Source organism: Schistocerca nitens, chromosome 1, assembly GCF_023898315.1.
Source record: "Schistocerca nitens isolate TAMUIC-IGC-003100 chromosome 1, iqSchNite1.1, whole genome shotgun sequence".
NCBI classification, from domain to species: Eukaryota; Metazoa; Arthropoda; class Insecta; order Orthoptera; family Acrididae; genus Schistocerca; species Schistocerca nitens.
In genome coordinates this window covers 1266767670-1266784354 of record NC_064614.1, presented here as the reverse complement: position 1 = coordinate 1266784354, position 16685 = coordinate 1266767670, and the positions used below count along the sequence as shown (strand labels likewise).

General features: G+C 40.9%; 1 protein-coding gene across 1 annotated transcript in view; it reads right to left on the bottom strand.

The window, feature by feature from the left end:
• LOC126233988 (calsenilin-like) overlaps positions 1-16685 on the bottom strand; it is a 306257-nt gene that overhangs the window by 212079 nt on the left and 77493 nt on the right. Inside the window, exon 3 of the mRNA XM_049942898.1 lies at positions 4772-4841. Within this exon, the coding sequence (XP_049798855.1) occupies positions 4772-4841 (70 nt within the window). The remainder of the gene's footprint in view (positions 1-4771; positions 4842-16685) is intronic.

Below are 16685 nucleotides of genomic sequence, written 5' to 3'. Positions count from 1 at the left end.
ACTTGTAACTAACATTGATGCACACTAATGATGGTGGCAGTCTCTTTCACGAGGGTATGCGTAACCAGTTCGTGATGCGTTTGGCTGCTGATCTCGCGACACGGTACACGAACTGAGGTCTTTCCTCGCGAATTCTAATTACACACGGCCTGTAACCCCTCTCAGACAGATTGTTCTCCGAATTATCTCAAGTCCATGTGTCTTGATCCCGTAACCGGCGCAGAATGGCTGGTTGTTTCCTCCATGACACGATGCATTAATATGGAAGGTGAACTTATCAGAATAATTCACATACACTGAAGCTGACGAACTTTGATACTAAAATGCACAAATATTCTAGCGCTGGCTTTAACCGTTTCTGGCAAACAGCAATTGACGTCCCGCAGGCCACTTGTTCAACAGTACTAGACCTGCTATTAAACGACCGATGTTCCCAAATTGTGCCACAACTGATGTAAACTCGAAACAAAACGACGAATCGAATGGGAGTAAATTACTACTCACTGATGAACGAGTTATGAGTCAGTATCAGTGGTTGCCAGTACTCTATCACGTAGATTTAAATTTCCTACATTGAACTGCATGGACAATTAAATAAGAAGCTTCTATGGAAGCACCTTGCACTTGCGGATGGAAAACAGCCGCAGCGGAATTCACGGAAGGTCCACTGGGACACTTGAACACGTGCGAGGTACCTCTCCCTGGGCGGTCAAACAGGACGGAGAAAAGCTGACTTCACGCAGGACGCAATAAAACTCACACAGCAGGTTGTATCTCTAGGCTGTGCGGGGCTGCGGAGACTGTTTTTAGTGAGCTGTGTGTGGTCTGGGAGTGCATACTATTTTGGCAGAGTCGCGGAAGAACTGCTATTGTGGATAGTTCTGCAGTCAGTCAGAACTTGTGAAACACGTACGAATTTAAAATAACATCTGAGAGAGTGGAATGGGAACAGGAAAGTTTATGGTACCTTTGAAGATTGTGAGACAACACCATCGCTTTCAGGCCCCCACAAAAACCTAAACGTTTCACGAAATGGAAAAGCAGTAAGTGTTGACTAACCTAAATAATGTTGAAGTGGAAGTAAAAACGACTGTGCTTACAGAGGTCCACCCTTATTGGCCACAACACGAACGTAGACAGAGGGAGAGTGCAGCGCACAGTTTTCAAGTGCCAAAAATAACTAAATTCGTAGCTGGTAAACTATCTGAAATGAGAGTAGCGGAGGGAAACCAATGTCTTCTAAGACAACTTACAACTGCTTGGCACTGGCAGTATTTGTCATTCAGCCAATCAAAACTATGTGATAGAGAACAAGGTCTTCCTTGTCGGAAGTTATTTCTCTGATATGCTTCACAGGGAGACTTCGTATTTTAGCATGCCGGCCATGGTGACCGAGCGGTTCTAGGCGCTACAGTCTGGAACCGCGCGACCGCTACGGTCGCAGGTTCGAATCCTACCTCGGGCTTGGATGCGTGTGATGTCCTTAGGTTAGTTAGGTTTACGTAGTTCTAAGTTCTAGGGGACTGATGACCTCAGAAGTTAAGTCCCATAGTGCTCAGAACCATTTGAACCATTTATTTCAGCATGTTGACAAAGAGTCTTGTCTGGGGTCAGAATCTCTTCAGCCAGGTGCCCCCTCCAGTTCGCCAGCGAGAGGTTCTCACCGTTGAATTACAGACACAAGCTATTGCTGCAGAGCTAGTGACTGATTCTCCATCAACTTCAGCCACATTTACAGTTTATGAGTATGGTCAGGCCCAGCTGCAAAGACGAGATGAACTGTACGCAATAATAATTTAAACCTTCAGTCTGAAGACTTGTTTGCAGTTAGAGGTTCAACATACTATCAACTCCGGCCATCACTGTGGTGACGAAAGTCGTGGGATACCTCTTAATACCGTGCTGCACCACCTCCTGCCCGGCGTATTGCAGCAACTCGACGCGGCGTGCACTCAACATGTCGTTGGAAGTCACCTGCAGAAATATTGAGTTATGTTGTCTCTATAACGGCAACGGCCTTGCCACAGTGGATACACCGGTTCCTGTGGGATCACCGAAGTTAAGCGCTGTCGAGCGTGTTGTGGAAGTGGTATTGGGCTGCTTTATTGAACTGTATTGAGCTGCTGCACTCGCTGATGAGCATGGCTGGGGACAGGTTGAGATGGATATAGGAGGAAATGGACAGAGGGGGAGGGGAGGGGAGGGAGATGCGTGAGGAATGTGGAAGACAGAAGGGCTGTGGATGGATGAAAAGAAAAAGGGAGGGTGGAGATGGGGAAGAGAATAGGGTCAGAGGGAGGAGGAGGAAGATATGGTCACAGTGAGAGGGTGGAGAAAATGGATGGAAAGAGGAGGAGTTGGAGATGCAGACAGAGGCGAGGAGGAGATAGATAGAGGTGGTGAGATGAGCTAGGGAGACAGGAGGAAAAGGTGGACACAGAGACAGGGAGAAGGGCGAGTGTTCATTATATGCATAACTGAGTGAAGCCATTGGTAAATGGTTAGTAATGTAATAAAAACAGTACCAATACACTGAAACAGCACAAGAGGTGCTTACACATTGGCGCAAAGTCTGGTGATCAAGATCGCCACCTTGGTTCCCTTAGTTGGTCAAACATTCTGGTTAAGATTTCCTCCACCACGTAAATTCGAGCCAGCTACTTGCAAGACTAGCGACACGTCAGAGGCGTACTATAGTGGCTACGGAACAGGGTCACGCTTTCGAAAATTTAGCGGTTAACATATCCGTGAAGCACCGCGCCCCTTTTGTAGAATCTATCGCTGGAGCTGAATAAATACGTCAGCGACATTCTCGCTCCTACCAAACGAAACCTCACTGAAACGCACCATTTTTTCATTGGTGCCTCAGTTTCTGTACTGCTAATCTTTCCTGGTAAGGGTACCAGACCGACTGACAGTACTCTGCAAACACTCTAACGGAAGTTTAGTTACATCTTCTTGATATGGTTCCAATGAAACTGCATCTGCCTTACTCCCAATACTTCTGTACGGTTTTTACACTTTAAACCACTTCCAATGAACATTCTTGGATATTTAAGGGTTCCTGATGTTCCCAGCCAGTTATTACCAACTTCACAATGAAACAAAACCGTTCTTAGAGTCTATATGCGGAATACTTTCTATTTGTTTAAGCAATTGCCGATCATCTGCATGTTTTCTTTCGTTTCACTACAAATATTTGAAATAAATTCGCTGACTGCAAGTTCATTGAAACTAGCTGTATTAGTTATAGAACTCATACGCAGTAGTAACACATGAAAATTTATGTCAGATCGGCACTGGAACCCGGATTTCCGTATTATTGTGAGCGGTGGCCTTAACAGCCCTGGCTATCCGTGCACCCTTCGTGGACTGGCCAAAACTCCGTATGTCACACTGTGTACACCCTTACATCGTTGCGAGAACCTGAGTGATGTTGCGAGCATTAGCTGATGAATTTTGTGGACTACGATATAATGATGTGGACTGGGTAACATATAGGAGTTTTGGTCGGTCCCCAGGGAGCGCGTCCGGATAGCCTAAGTGGTTAAGGTGAGACCGCTCACGATACGCTGGAAATCCGGGGTTGAGTCCCAGTCAGGCACAAATTTGCACATGTCACTATTAGACAGTAGATCCTTGCCTAATACAGCCTGTGTCAAGGAATTCGCAATCAGACAATTAATTTCGAAAATATTTAGTAAAGTTGCGGATCGTCAACAGTATCTGTTGCTTCAGACATGGATGTAAGTACGATTATTTGCAATTATTTTACGATGACACTTGTTAGTATGTAACAGTATGAGACATCCTTGATAACCACCGGATACTTTAATTGCTTTTGGAATACGCTCGAAGGTACTTCCATATCTGATGGTTTCCCATGTTAACGTACTGGTTAGAAAGTCTTCAGTGAATCACAATGCTGCTCCGATTCTCCGAACACACTATCTGCAACGTCATCAGCTACGACCGAAATTACTCGATTTAGATACGAGGTTCGCGGTAACATTCGCGTTGTTTACTTTCCGTGGACTTCTGATTTTTTTTTTTATTTTTTTTTATTTTGCAATCGATTGGCAACTCATCTGAGTGCCTGGGTCTCTGCTTCATTTGTCATTAAAGATGAGGAAGAAGAAACGAGATGAAACATATCACCATGATTGTCAATTGACGTCTGTGCTTAAATAAAGGCATACGATATTGAATGTAATCAAATTACTTATTTGAATATTCTGTGTGGCAACTGGAAAAGTTTAATAATAGGTTAGTTAAATGAAAAACTGAGACTCATCTAATTCATTTCGTAATATTTTAATCTGTCTCAATGAATAATATAGAAAATATAAGCATGCAATGCTTAAATACCTACTTTATTTTATTCCATCTGCATCTCAAAAATAATAAAAGGAGGGCAGGATACTGTATTGTTTATCCACGTTTATAGAGTTGGTTGAATGCAGTGAAGAGTATGTGATATTACTTTAACCCATCCGTGAAATATTTATTGCACTTATTTAAGCCATGCGGTAACACAGCCACAATAAGAAGAGATTGAGGCGACAGTCAGATACTACTGTACTGGCGACACAGCCTTTACTTGACATGATTCTGTTTAAACGTATACTTAATAGTATCATATTTTGATGTAAAATAAATGGTTACAAGTTTTGAAGTATTATATATCAACCAATATCGATATTAATCATGAGTAAAAAGGGAACTCATATATCATATTCGTTAACTAAAATAATATGACTATTTTACTTACTTCCGTGAGGGAAGAACTTGGCGTAGATGTCCTTGAAGGAATCTTCGTGTACGACACCTTCTGGACATTCCTGAAAAATAGAAACAAATGTAAATCATAATATTTCTTTCAATATAGAAACTATAATTATAGTTGCATCTTTGTACTTTGCTTTCCTTGAAGCGATACTGCTCGCGGCATTCGAACAATCATTCTAATATTTTACTTAGAAACAGAAACGCACAGAAGCAGCAGTACATATTAAGAACTACGAACTAAGGACAGGTTTGCTCTAAGAATAAACAGTAGGATGATAAAAGTATATACAAGTAACAGAAACCACTGCAATCATTTGAAGAAAGTAGATTTTACGTGGCCCCTGAAAGTGATATCCCCCAAAAAGGAGGAATCACTAAATGCATGAAAAATGTAGCGGGACAATAAGGAAAGGAATACTGTTTTTCAGAACAAATTACAAGACGCAGGGACAATCTCTCACTGAACACATGTAGTACATCGTTGTCTGCAATGAAATGTGTACAGTAAGGGAGTCTAAGAGCAGAAAATAAGAATTATTTTAAACGCAATGTTGCAGAATGTCACAAATGACGTGGTAAGCAACGCATCAAAAGAATGGGTATAAGGTAGTGTGGGTGCTGTGGCCGGCCACTGTGGCCGAGCGGCACTAGGCGCTTCAGTCTGGAACCACGCGACCACTACGGCCGCAGGTTCGAATCCTGCCTCGGGCTTGGATGTGTGTGTTGTCCTTTGGTTAGTTAAGTTTAAGTAGTTCTAAGTTCTAGGGAATTGATGACCTCGGATATTAAGTCCCATAGTGCTCAGAGCCATTTGAACCATTTATGGGTGCCGCTGAAAATTCGTAGAAGTACCTCGAACGCGAAGAACGAATAATTTCGTATACAATTAAATAGGGGAAGACGTGAATCGCTGCATCAGATCAGTAAAAAATCAGGGCAGTAGAAAAAGAGGAACGTGTAGGAGAGAGAATCGTACGGCAACAAAGAGAGACTGGAAAGTTAATGTTGATTAAACATAGCTTTCACATGTCAACGACCGTCTGCAGTGCTGGGAGAACTATACGAACTTAAGGGTTCCACGGCCAATGAAAATATGAGTAAAATTAATTTGGGTATTTGTAAGTACTGTTTGGTGGAATACTGATTTCACGGAATGACCGTCGTTTGAAGAAGCAGAAACTGCATTACAAGTATGTGTCATTCGAATGTCAAAATAAATTATTTTGACAAGTTGTGATAATAATATTGAGGAGTAGGGAACACTGTTCAGGTACTGTAGGCGCCACATAACAATTTAAAATTATGTGCGATAGTATCTGCGACGCAGCTACTACCTGAGATGTCCTATGAAATCTCCATTTTATTATCTAGGCTATTCTGTGTAAATAATCAGTCGACCATAACTCTTTTATTCTGAGGTTTAAAACGATGGTTGTGGGCTCCAAACGTCTTTCATGCTCATAGAGCGGAACACCTTCCAGTTTTTCCTAGCCGGCGTTGGCTTGTGGGGTGAGTGTCTGAATTTTATCTCTGAAATACCTCCTATATAGTCTGCCTGTGTTCATTTAACGGCGTTTGTATATTCGCGCTCTCACTCTCGTGCTTTTGTGTGTGTGTGTGTGTGTGTGTGTGTGTGTGTGTGGTTGCGAGCGCGCCTGTATCTAAGAGAGACAGAGAGAACGAAAACGGGCGTGATGCAGAAACAGCCACCGAAAAAATGAGAGACTCGGATGATGACAGAATACGCCACCAGGATAATAAAATTTCCTCGTTGTGTTGTTGTTATGGATAAAATTATCATATACGGCCAGTCGGAAAGGAGAGGCAGTAGAAGTACGAATGATGCTTCAAAACAACCTCCAAAATTTGACACTTTGCTATTATACACTGAAGCGCCAAAGGAACTGGTATAGATATATGTATTCAAATACAGAGGAACAGCCGCTGCGGTCGGTGACGCCTATGTGCGACAAGTGTCTGGCGCAGTTGTTAGATCGGTTACTGCTGCTACAATGGCAGGTTATCCAGATTTAAGTGAGTTTGAACGTGGTGTTATAGTCGGGTCACGAGCGATGGGGCACACCATCTCCGAGGTAGCGATGAAGTGGCGCTTTTCCCGTACGACCGTTTCACGAGTGTACCGTGAATATCAGGAATCTGGTAAAACATCAAATCTGCGACATCTCTGCTGCCGGAAGAAGACCCTGCAAGAACGGGACCAACGACGACTGAAGAGAATTGTTCAGTGAGTCAGAAGTACAACCCTTCCGAAAATTGCTGCAGATTTCAGTGCTGGGCCATCAACAAGTGGCAGCGTACGAAACATTCAACTGAACATCATCGAGATGGGCCTTCGGAGCCCAAGGCCCACTCGTGTACCCTTGATGACTACACGACACGAAGCTTTACGCCTCGCCTGGGCCTGTCAACACCGACATTAGACTGTTGATGACTGGATACATGATGCCTGGTCGGACGATCCTCGTTTCAAACTGTATTGAGTGGATGGACGTGGACAGGTATCGAGACAACCTCATGAATCCATGGACCCCGCATGTCAGCAGGGGACTGTTTAAGCTGCTGGAGGCTCTGTAATGGTTTAGGCGTGTGCTGTTGGAGTGATGTGGAACCCCTGATACGTCTAGATACGACTCTGACAGACGACACGTACGTAAGCATCCTTTCTGATCACCTGCACCCATTCATGTCAATTGTGCATTCAGACGGATTTGGGCAATTCCAGCAGGACAATGCGACACCCCACATGTCCAGAATTGCTACAGAGTAGCTTCAGGAATGCCCTTCTGACTTTAAACACTTCCGTTGGCCACCAAACTCTCCAGACATGAACATTATTTAGCATAACTGGGATACCTTGCAACGTGCTGCTCAGAAGAGGTCTCCTCCCTCTTACGGATTTATGGACAGCCCTGCAGGATTCATGTCGTCAGCTCCCTCCAGCACTACTTCACACGTTAGTCGGGTACACGCCACATAGTGTTACGGCACTTCTGCGTGATCTCGGGGGCCCTGCACGATATTAGACAATTAGACAGGTGTAACAGTTTCTTTGGTTCTTCAGTGTAATTTTTAATATACAACTAATCCGGATTTCTAAAACACCTCATTTACTCAAACCCAAATTCCTTTTCTTCCTCACCGAAAGTAATATTTATGCATTTGTCTTTCGATGAAGTGAAACATCGTCACAATGCAGATGCTGTGATCTAGATGCTAGAAAATGTAGTAGTTACACTATCATTTGAACAGTATTCTCTGATGAGTGTTAAGATGGTTATACAATCTTGCTGGAGACCCTACAAGGATATTATGTCGTTATTACTATTATTAATGAAAAAAATTCTCGGTATTTACGTAATATTCTATTATATTTATTATTTGATAAATCGGATTTCGGCTGTCACACCGTTGTCTGCTACAAAAGTAAAATATTTATGGGATTAAAAATTTAGAATTAGTGCATCTACAGGGGATCTTGTTTTCCACAGATGATAACTGTTAATATCTGACTGTTTATTACTTCAGTAAAAATGCGATTCAAAACTATTTACCTAACATAAAATACGTTAAAAATTAAATAATTAACTACATGAGAGATTACAACTGATCTGAGAAACAAAATAATTTCCGCAGTATGTGGTAAACTATGGTGACATGTTCCATGGAGGTGGCTGCATAACATTGCAAACAATAAAATGAGACTAAAGAGGTAAGTGAAACAACTGAAATTATGAAAAAGAAAAGCTTTAGCATGACAAGTGAAGCTACAGTAACTGAAATAATAGAAAAATGGGGCAGGTGAGTAGGAGAGATAATTTACCGAGTGGCGTGGATGGGATTAGTGACAGATCTGTGGTCAGAAGTGGCGAGTAAGGGAAGTGTGTCTGCTCACTCGGTACTAAATTTGGGCGGGTGGACATACGTTTATTAGTTTCCATTATTTCAAGTCATTTCATCTTTCTCTCTTTGAAGATATTACGTAAAGTTCCATGTTACAGTTTTTAACTGTGGGCCTCTTTAAGCAGATGGTTGGCAAAAGCATAGATCCCTTTTCTATATTTCCTATTTCTATGGCATCCCTTCAGGTGGGTGGATACTACCCCGCCAGACTAATCTGTATTGAATCTGCCACAATTACAAGTGTTTTTGAATAAATCGTTCTTTTCCAAAGATGATTTATTGAATTTACCATTAGGCAAAAGATGTCAAATAGTGCTATGCACATAAAATGAAGTTTTGAAGTTCCCATATGTATACTTTCTGGCGACATTCATAGAGACTTTTCTAAATATGGAACTGTTCACCAGTTAGTAAGGTCTCGAGGTGGTGAGTCGAAGATAGGGTAGGGGAAGAAAGAACTGTTCTTTTTGTATTTTGTGCTTTATGAAATCCATTAAGGCGGTGATGTTCCCCTTGCTTGACTCTATTTCTTTGATTTCATTTAATTCAGTTCAGGGCTTGTAATCACTCACTAGGATGGCATTATGCGATGTGTATGAGTGTGTCGGTGGGCTTTCCGTAAATCTTGAAAGTATGAATGTGAGCACCGGTATCTATGGTTAGCTCTAAACAATTTATGGTGTTACCCACAAACTACGTTGTAATTATTATATAGTTGTGCTTAGAATTTAGATGGTTGAAGAACGTCTGAAGTTGTCTCATAGTACATCCTGTAAGCACAACACATAATCAACATTGTAAAAAAAAACTGTAAAATAATATGTATTGTAGAATACGAAAATGTGACACCCCACACGTCCATAATTGCTACAGAGTGGCTTCAGGAACACACTTCTGAATTAAAACACTTCCGCTGGCCACCAAACTCTCCAGACATGAACATTATTGAGCATAACTGGGATGCCTTGCAACGTGCTGTTCAGAAGAGAACTCCTCCCTCTTACGGATTTATGGACAGCCCTGCAGGATTCATGTTGTCAATTTCCTCCAGTATTATTAAATCACGTAGGCTGCGATGGGCGGGTCACGTAGCTCGAATGGATGAGGGAAGGGCAGTGCGCAGAGTACTGGTAGGGCACTGGGAGGGAAAACATCCTGTGGGGAGACCGAGGCGTAGATGGGAGGAAAATGTGAAGACTGATTTGAGGAGCCTATATATTGAATGTGAAGTGAAGGAAGTAGCCCAAGACAGGGACAGATGGCGAAAATACGTTGCTGCGGTTATGTAATCTCGAGTCCGGTATGACCAGTGAGTGAGAGAGTGAGTGAGTGAGAACATTACACCACTGTCAGGTTTTTTTATTCATGATACTTAATGTTCTACGAAGAGCCAATGGAACTGTCAGTTAAAGCAATTATTATTATGATTATGATTATTATTATTATTTCTTTCTTTTCTCAGACGTTATGTCTGGTCAAAAATGGAAAGTGACGCGGATCTTGATCAAGCGTGACTTCCTTTTAACTGTACAGTATATGTTAAATTGCATTTAGGAACTTTCGGGTAATTGAACATGTATCAATAATTACGGATTTCTGTAGTTGTATATATAAGTTTGGATGTAGCTGTATTGCATTGATGTACTGGTGGATATTGTGTGGTATGACTCCTGTAGTTGATAGTGTAATTGGTATAATGTCAACTTTATCCTGATGCCACATGTCCTTGACTTCCTCAGCCAGTTGGATGTATTTTTCAATTTTTTCTCCTGTTTTCTTTTGTATATTTGTTGTATTGGGTATGGATATTTCGATTAGTTGTGTTAATTTCTTCTTTTTATTGGTGAGTATGATATCAGGTTTCTTATGTGGTGTTATCTGTTATAATTTGTGTTCATCATTCTCCAGTACATTTTGTGGTGCATACTTGTATGTGGGAACGTTTTGTTTTATAAGTTTATGTTGTAAGACAAGCTGTTGATGTATTATTTGTGCTACATTGTCATGTCTTCTGGGGTATTCTGTATTTGCTAGTATTGGACATCCAAAAATGGCTCTGAGCACTATGGGACTCAACTGCTGAGGGCATTAGTCCCCTAGAACTTAGAACTAGTTAAACCTAACTAACCTAAGGACATCACAAACATCCATGCCCGAGGCAGGATTCGAACCTGCGACCGTAGCGGTCTTGCGGTTCCAGACTGCAGCGCCTTTAACCGCACGGCCACTTCGGCCGGCATTGGACATCCGCTTGTGATGTGATCTACTGTTTCTATTTGTTGTTTGCAAAGTCTGCATTTATCTGTTGTGGTATTGGGATCTTTAATAATGTGCTTGCTGTAATATCTGGTGTTTATTGTTTGATCCTGTATTGCAATCATCAATCCTTCCGTCTCACTGTATATATTGCCTTTTCTTAGCCATGTGTTGGATGCGTCTTGATCGGTGTGTGGCTGTGTTAGATGATACGGGTGCTTGCCATGTAGTGTTTTCTTTTTCCAATTTACTTTCTTCGTATCTGTTGATGTTATGTGATCTAAAGGGTTGTAGAAGTGGTTATGAAATTGCAGTGGTGTAGCCGATGTATTTATATGAGTGATTGCTTTGTGTATTTTGCTAGTTTCTGCTTGTCCTAGAAAGAATTTTCTTACATTGTATACCTGTCCATAATGTAAGTTTTTTATCGATAAATCCCCTTCCTCCTTCCTGTCTGCTTAATGTGAATCTTTCTGTTGCTGAATGTATGTGATGTATTCTATATTTGTGGCATTGTGATCGTGTAATTGTATTGAGTGCTTCTAGGTCTGTGTTACTCCATTTCACTACTCCAAATGAGTAGGTCAATAGTGGTATAACGTAAGTATTTATAGCTTTTGTCTTGTTTCTTGCTGTCAATTCTGTTTTCAGTATTTTTGTTAGCCTTTGTCTATATTTTTCTTTTAGTTCTTCTTTAATATTTGTATTACCTATTCCTATTTTTTGTCTGTATCCTAGATATTTATGGGCATCTGTTTTTTCCATCGCTTCTATGCAGTCGCTGTGGTTGTCCAATATGTAATCTTCTTGTTTACTGTGTTTTCCCTTGCCTATGCTAGTTTTCTTACATTTGTCTGTTCCAAAAGCCATATTTATATCATTGCTGAATACTTCTGTTATCTTTAGTAATTGGTTGAGTTGTTGATTTGTTGCTGCCAGTAGTTTTAGATCATCCATGTATAGCAAATGTGTGATTTTGTGTGGGTACGTTCCAGTAATATTGTATCCATAATTTGTATTATTTAGCATGTTGGATAGTGGGTTCAGAGCAAGGCAGAACCAGAAAGGACTTAATGAGTCTCCTTGGTATATTCCATGCTTAATCTGTATTGGCTGTGATGTGATATTATTTGAATTTGTTTGGATATTAAGTGTGGTTTTCCAATTTTTCATTACTATGTTTAGGAACTGTATCAATTTAGCATCTACTTTGTATATTTCCAATATTTGTAGTAACCAAGCGTGGGGTACACTATCAAAAGCTTTTTGGTAATCAATTTATGCGTAGTGTAGCGACCTTTGTTTAGTTTTAGCTTGATATGTCACCTCTGCATCTATTATCAGTTGCTCTTTACATCCTCGTGCTCCTTTGCAACAGCTTTTTTGTTCTTCATTTATAATTTCGTTCTGTGTTGTATGTGTCATTGATTTCTGTGTAATGACTGAAGTTAATATTTTGTATATTGTTGGTAGGCATGTTATGGGGCGATATTTAGCTGGGTTTGCTGTGTCTGCTTGATCTTTAGGTTTCAGATAAGTTATTCCTTGTGTAAGTGTATCAGGGAATGTGTGTGGGTCTGCAATGTAACTGTTAAATAATTTAGTTAGATAAGAATGTGTTGAGGTGAACTTCTTTAGCCATAAATTTGCTATTTTATCTTTTCCAGGGGCTTACCAATTGTGCGTAGAATTAATTGCTTGGGTGACTTCATGTTGCAAAATTGTCACTTCAGGCATTTGTGGTATCATCTTGTATGTGTTTGTTTCTACTTGTATCCACCGTGCATGCCTGTTATGTTGTACTGGGTTTGACCATATGTTGCTCCAGAAGTGTTCCATGTCTGATATGTTTGGTGGATTGTCTATTTTAATGTGTGTGTTATCTATTGTCTGGTAAAATTTCTTTTGGTTTGTGTTGAATGTTTGGTTTTGTTTCCTTCTATTTTCACTTTTGTTGTATCTTCTAAGTCGTTTGACCAATGCTTGTAATTTCTGCTTCTTTTCATCTAATTGCTCTATCGCTTCTTGTTGTGAGATTTTACCTAACCTTTTTCGTTTTTTTTTCTGACATTTCATTTCTTATAAATTGTGTTAGCTGTCCGATGTCTTTTCTCAGTTTTTCTATTCTGATCTGTAGCCTGTGTTGCCATGCTGGTTTTGTGGGTTTCTTCTGTGTGTTGGTCGGTTCTGATGTCTGCCTAGTGTGTATATTTAGTGTAGTGAGTGCTCCTATATAAACCAGTAGTTGTAACTCTTCCATAGTTGTGTTTTCTTTTATTTTGTTGTGTATGATGGTATTGATAGTTTTTATTGTTGTTTCGACTTGTGGGTTATTTGGCGGTCTGTGCAAGAATGGTTTAATGTCTGTATTTGTGTCTTTGTATTCTATATATATCAGCTGAAATTTTTCTTCTATATCTAACAAGTGTGTCACTTCGTGTTCTATTTGTGCTTGTTCTGGTGGCTGTCTTAAGATTTCGTTTTCCTCTGATTGTTTAATTGATGCGTGTTGTTCTTTGTTTGTTTGCTCTGGGATGTTTGAGTCCATTACTGTATTTTCTTCTTCTTCTGATTGCACATTATTTTGTTCCAGTATTTGTTGTACTTGTTGTTTGATGTTTTCTAATTCTGACTTGGGTATCCTGTTATTTTTGATTATTACACGGATCTGATCAGCTAGTCGTTGTTCTGTTGAAAATTTTAATTCTGGGTATCTGGTAATAAATGTTGTGATCTGTATCCAGTTGTGTTGGTTCCTAGGTTTGTTGCTTGGTAATAACAGAACATGAGGTGTCGATTAACTTCATCTGACCATCTCATCCTCTGTCTTTGTTTTCCTTCTAGGGTGGTTGCAGTAAGCATATCCTGCAAAACACCTCTATTTGGATTTAAATCATTTTCCAGTTGGCTAGCAGTGTCGTTACCATTGTGGGCGGGCATAGGGTTCAAACGTCGTCACCGACCATGACGGCGCTTGTCCGAGGCTTCTTTAGTTCTGTCCTGAACCAAGTAATCACACTAAAAGGGGGTTAGCCCTATTAGTGGTTTGTTCTTTTCGTCGCCTTTTACGACTGGCAGAACATACCGGAGGCCTATTCTTTTCCCGGGCCTCGACGGGGTTTATTATTATTATTATTATTATTACTTGTATTCTATTTATACAGGAGTTCAAAACAAAGAACATTTATAAATTTTGACTGTTTACTTCCATGACAGCTTCTTCTTCTGAAAATACTGGTTTAGAGGGAGACTGACGATGCATGTATATAAATAGACGCTCATATTACTGTTGTTACTGAAAGATTCACAAGATCATTACGTAGTTATATGGTCAGAGACGTGACCCGGCCCCACTGCTCTTGACTGCCTGATGAGATGGCGGAGTAAACAGCCCAGCACTTCTCTCCAGGAGGGATTGGTTCATGTCCCGCAGTTATCAAAGATAATATGAAACGTACAGCAACCAGGTCGGTAGGTACTCAGAGAGCACCAGGATAAGGTTATGATTGTGGAGGTGGCCGTAAGCAGTTACTGTAAATTCCACAGTCAAACATACAACTTTATTTTTCTAAGAACCACTCATTTACACATTGCTTTAAAAGATTACAATTAAATAATACGACTGAAGGCCTAGTTAAAGAACTTGAGATGCTGAAGGCCCAAAACCACACCAAAAACAACAGCTCAAGGTCTGGCTTAGAAACCAAAAGCAATTAAAAATAGAAGGAAATTTTTTCTTAAAAAGAAACGGGCAATTGAAAACAGTTATCAGCTGAAGGCCTACAGTGTAAGTCTGAAGGACAACTATAATTAATATACTCATTAATATACAATTTTTCCAACCAAGAAATTTCTTTTTAAGCTTACAACAGAATGGCAAAAAGCCTAATTAAAGAAATATTAACTTAATGCACAGCTGAAGGCCACAACAAGTCAGACAAAAAATTTGAAATAAACCTCTCCCTTCTTATAAAACATTTGCCTTTAAGAATACATATGGCTGAAGGCCTTATTAAAAGGAGTTCATGTAAGTCCTCGGCTGAAGGCTACACGTAACACATTGAACAACTAAAGGCTAAGGGCCTGGATTACAAGCAATTTCAGATAGAACCAGTTCCCATGAAAATTTTTTTTCTTTTTTAAAATAAAATCAATCTTCAAAATTTTAATTTAACACGGTTGAATGCCTTTATGTAAAATTTAAAAAGAACTGAATTAATACACAGCTAAAGGCCTCGTACAATAATTAAGACTAAAATGATAATCACAATCTAAAACAAACAGAACATGTGGTGCTCAGAAGTGTTCCAACGGTCGGCCTGAGAAAGTAGCTCAAACTTAAGGCGATGTGAGACAGGCAGCCAAGTGTTGAAGTTAAATAATGGATGGCAACCCAAACTAGGGACGGAACTTAACCAATTCCCCTCTGTCCGACCAACGGCACAACAGTGGTAAATATCGGCTGAGGACGAGGACACGAACAGCACTACATCTTCAGAAATTGGCGTTTACAAACAGCCAAGGGAACAATAAGGACTCTAAGCAAATATGAACCAAACAACTTGAAAGGCTGTCGATCTACCTGCTGTGCCGGACAGCATCAACACGGCGAGGAAAGGCACACTGCCGGAAGAGTATGCTAACGACCAGGGCAGGTAACTGGGGCGTTAGTGGACATAAGGCAGAAAATACCGCTGGTGCACTTCACTGGTAAGTAACAGCCAATTTAATAATTAATCACAATATAGGAAGGCAGCTGCAAGATTTCGCTGACCCCAACACATGATACGTTGCTGCTAGCCCGAACGGCCCAGAGAGCAACAACCCGCAAATGAATGAAGAGATGTCATAAAGTTGGGGCTTGATAACAGGTTAAGTGACCTTCAGGGTCGAGGTTCGGTGGGCAACGAACTTTGCCACTCTCACAGCTAGCGCCTCATGGCAGCACACGCACGCCACCGGTGGTCCCGGCCTGGCCATACACCGTGGACAGTTCCTCGCTGCTTCGTCCCAACCAACTGACCAAGTCCAGCACGCACACAGCATTAAAATAACTGATCAGTCAAAACCACACAATCTACACACATTTCCGCAGAAACACTTCCACAAACAACTCGAACAATACTAAAACCAGTCATTGTGGAACAACTAGGAGGAATCATAAGTCGACACACACAGAAAACCTGGAAGCGGTCGGCGACCAAATACACGTCTTCCAATGAGACGGCCGTCCAAACGAGCAACCGAGGTCGTCCCCACTGAAGTCACATCTGCTGGCAATGGTCAGGGGAGTCCTGGCTGTCCAGACCACAGTGCTGCTCCTTCCCCACTGAATTCCCTACACACAACGACCTGGAAATACTATCGGGTACTCCAAAGGTAGCACAACAGTGCTCTTATGGATAAGTGCTGCTGTAAACACTCATGGGAAGCCAAGCCAGCAATTTAGTGATGCCAGTAAATCGAATATGAAACGGTTCGGCAGTACCGCAAACATAATATGTCAAACAATAAGCGGCACGCACACGAGCTGTGGACGGCTCATGTACATTATAGCTTAATTCCAAGAATTCCTATTGAAATATATAGGAAATATTGCACTTAATATTTGTAACTGACTACAGGAAGTAATATTAATTTAGGTAGCAAACTGGTCCCTTGCTACCTCTAGTTCTGGAAACCAAACTTTATTTTTGAATACATGAAGAGTATATCAAAAA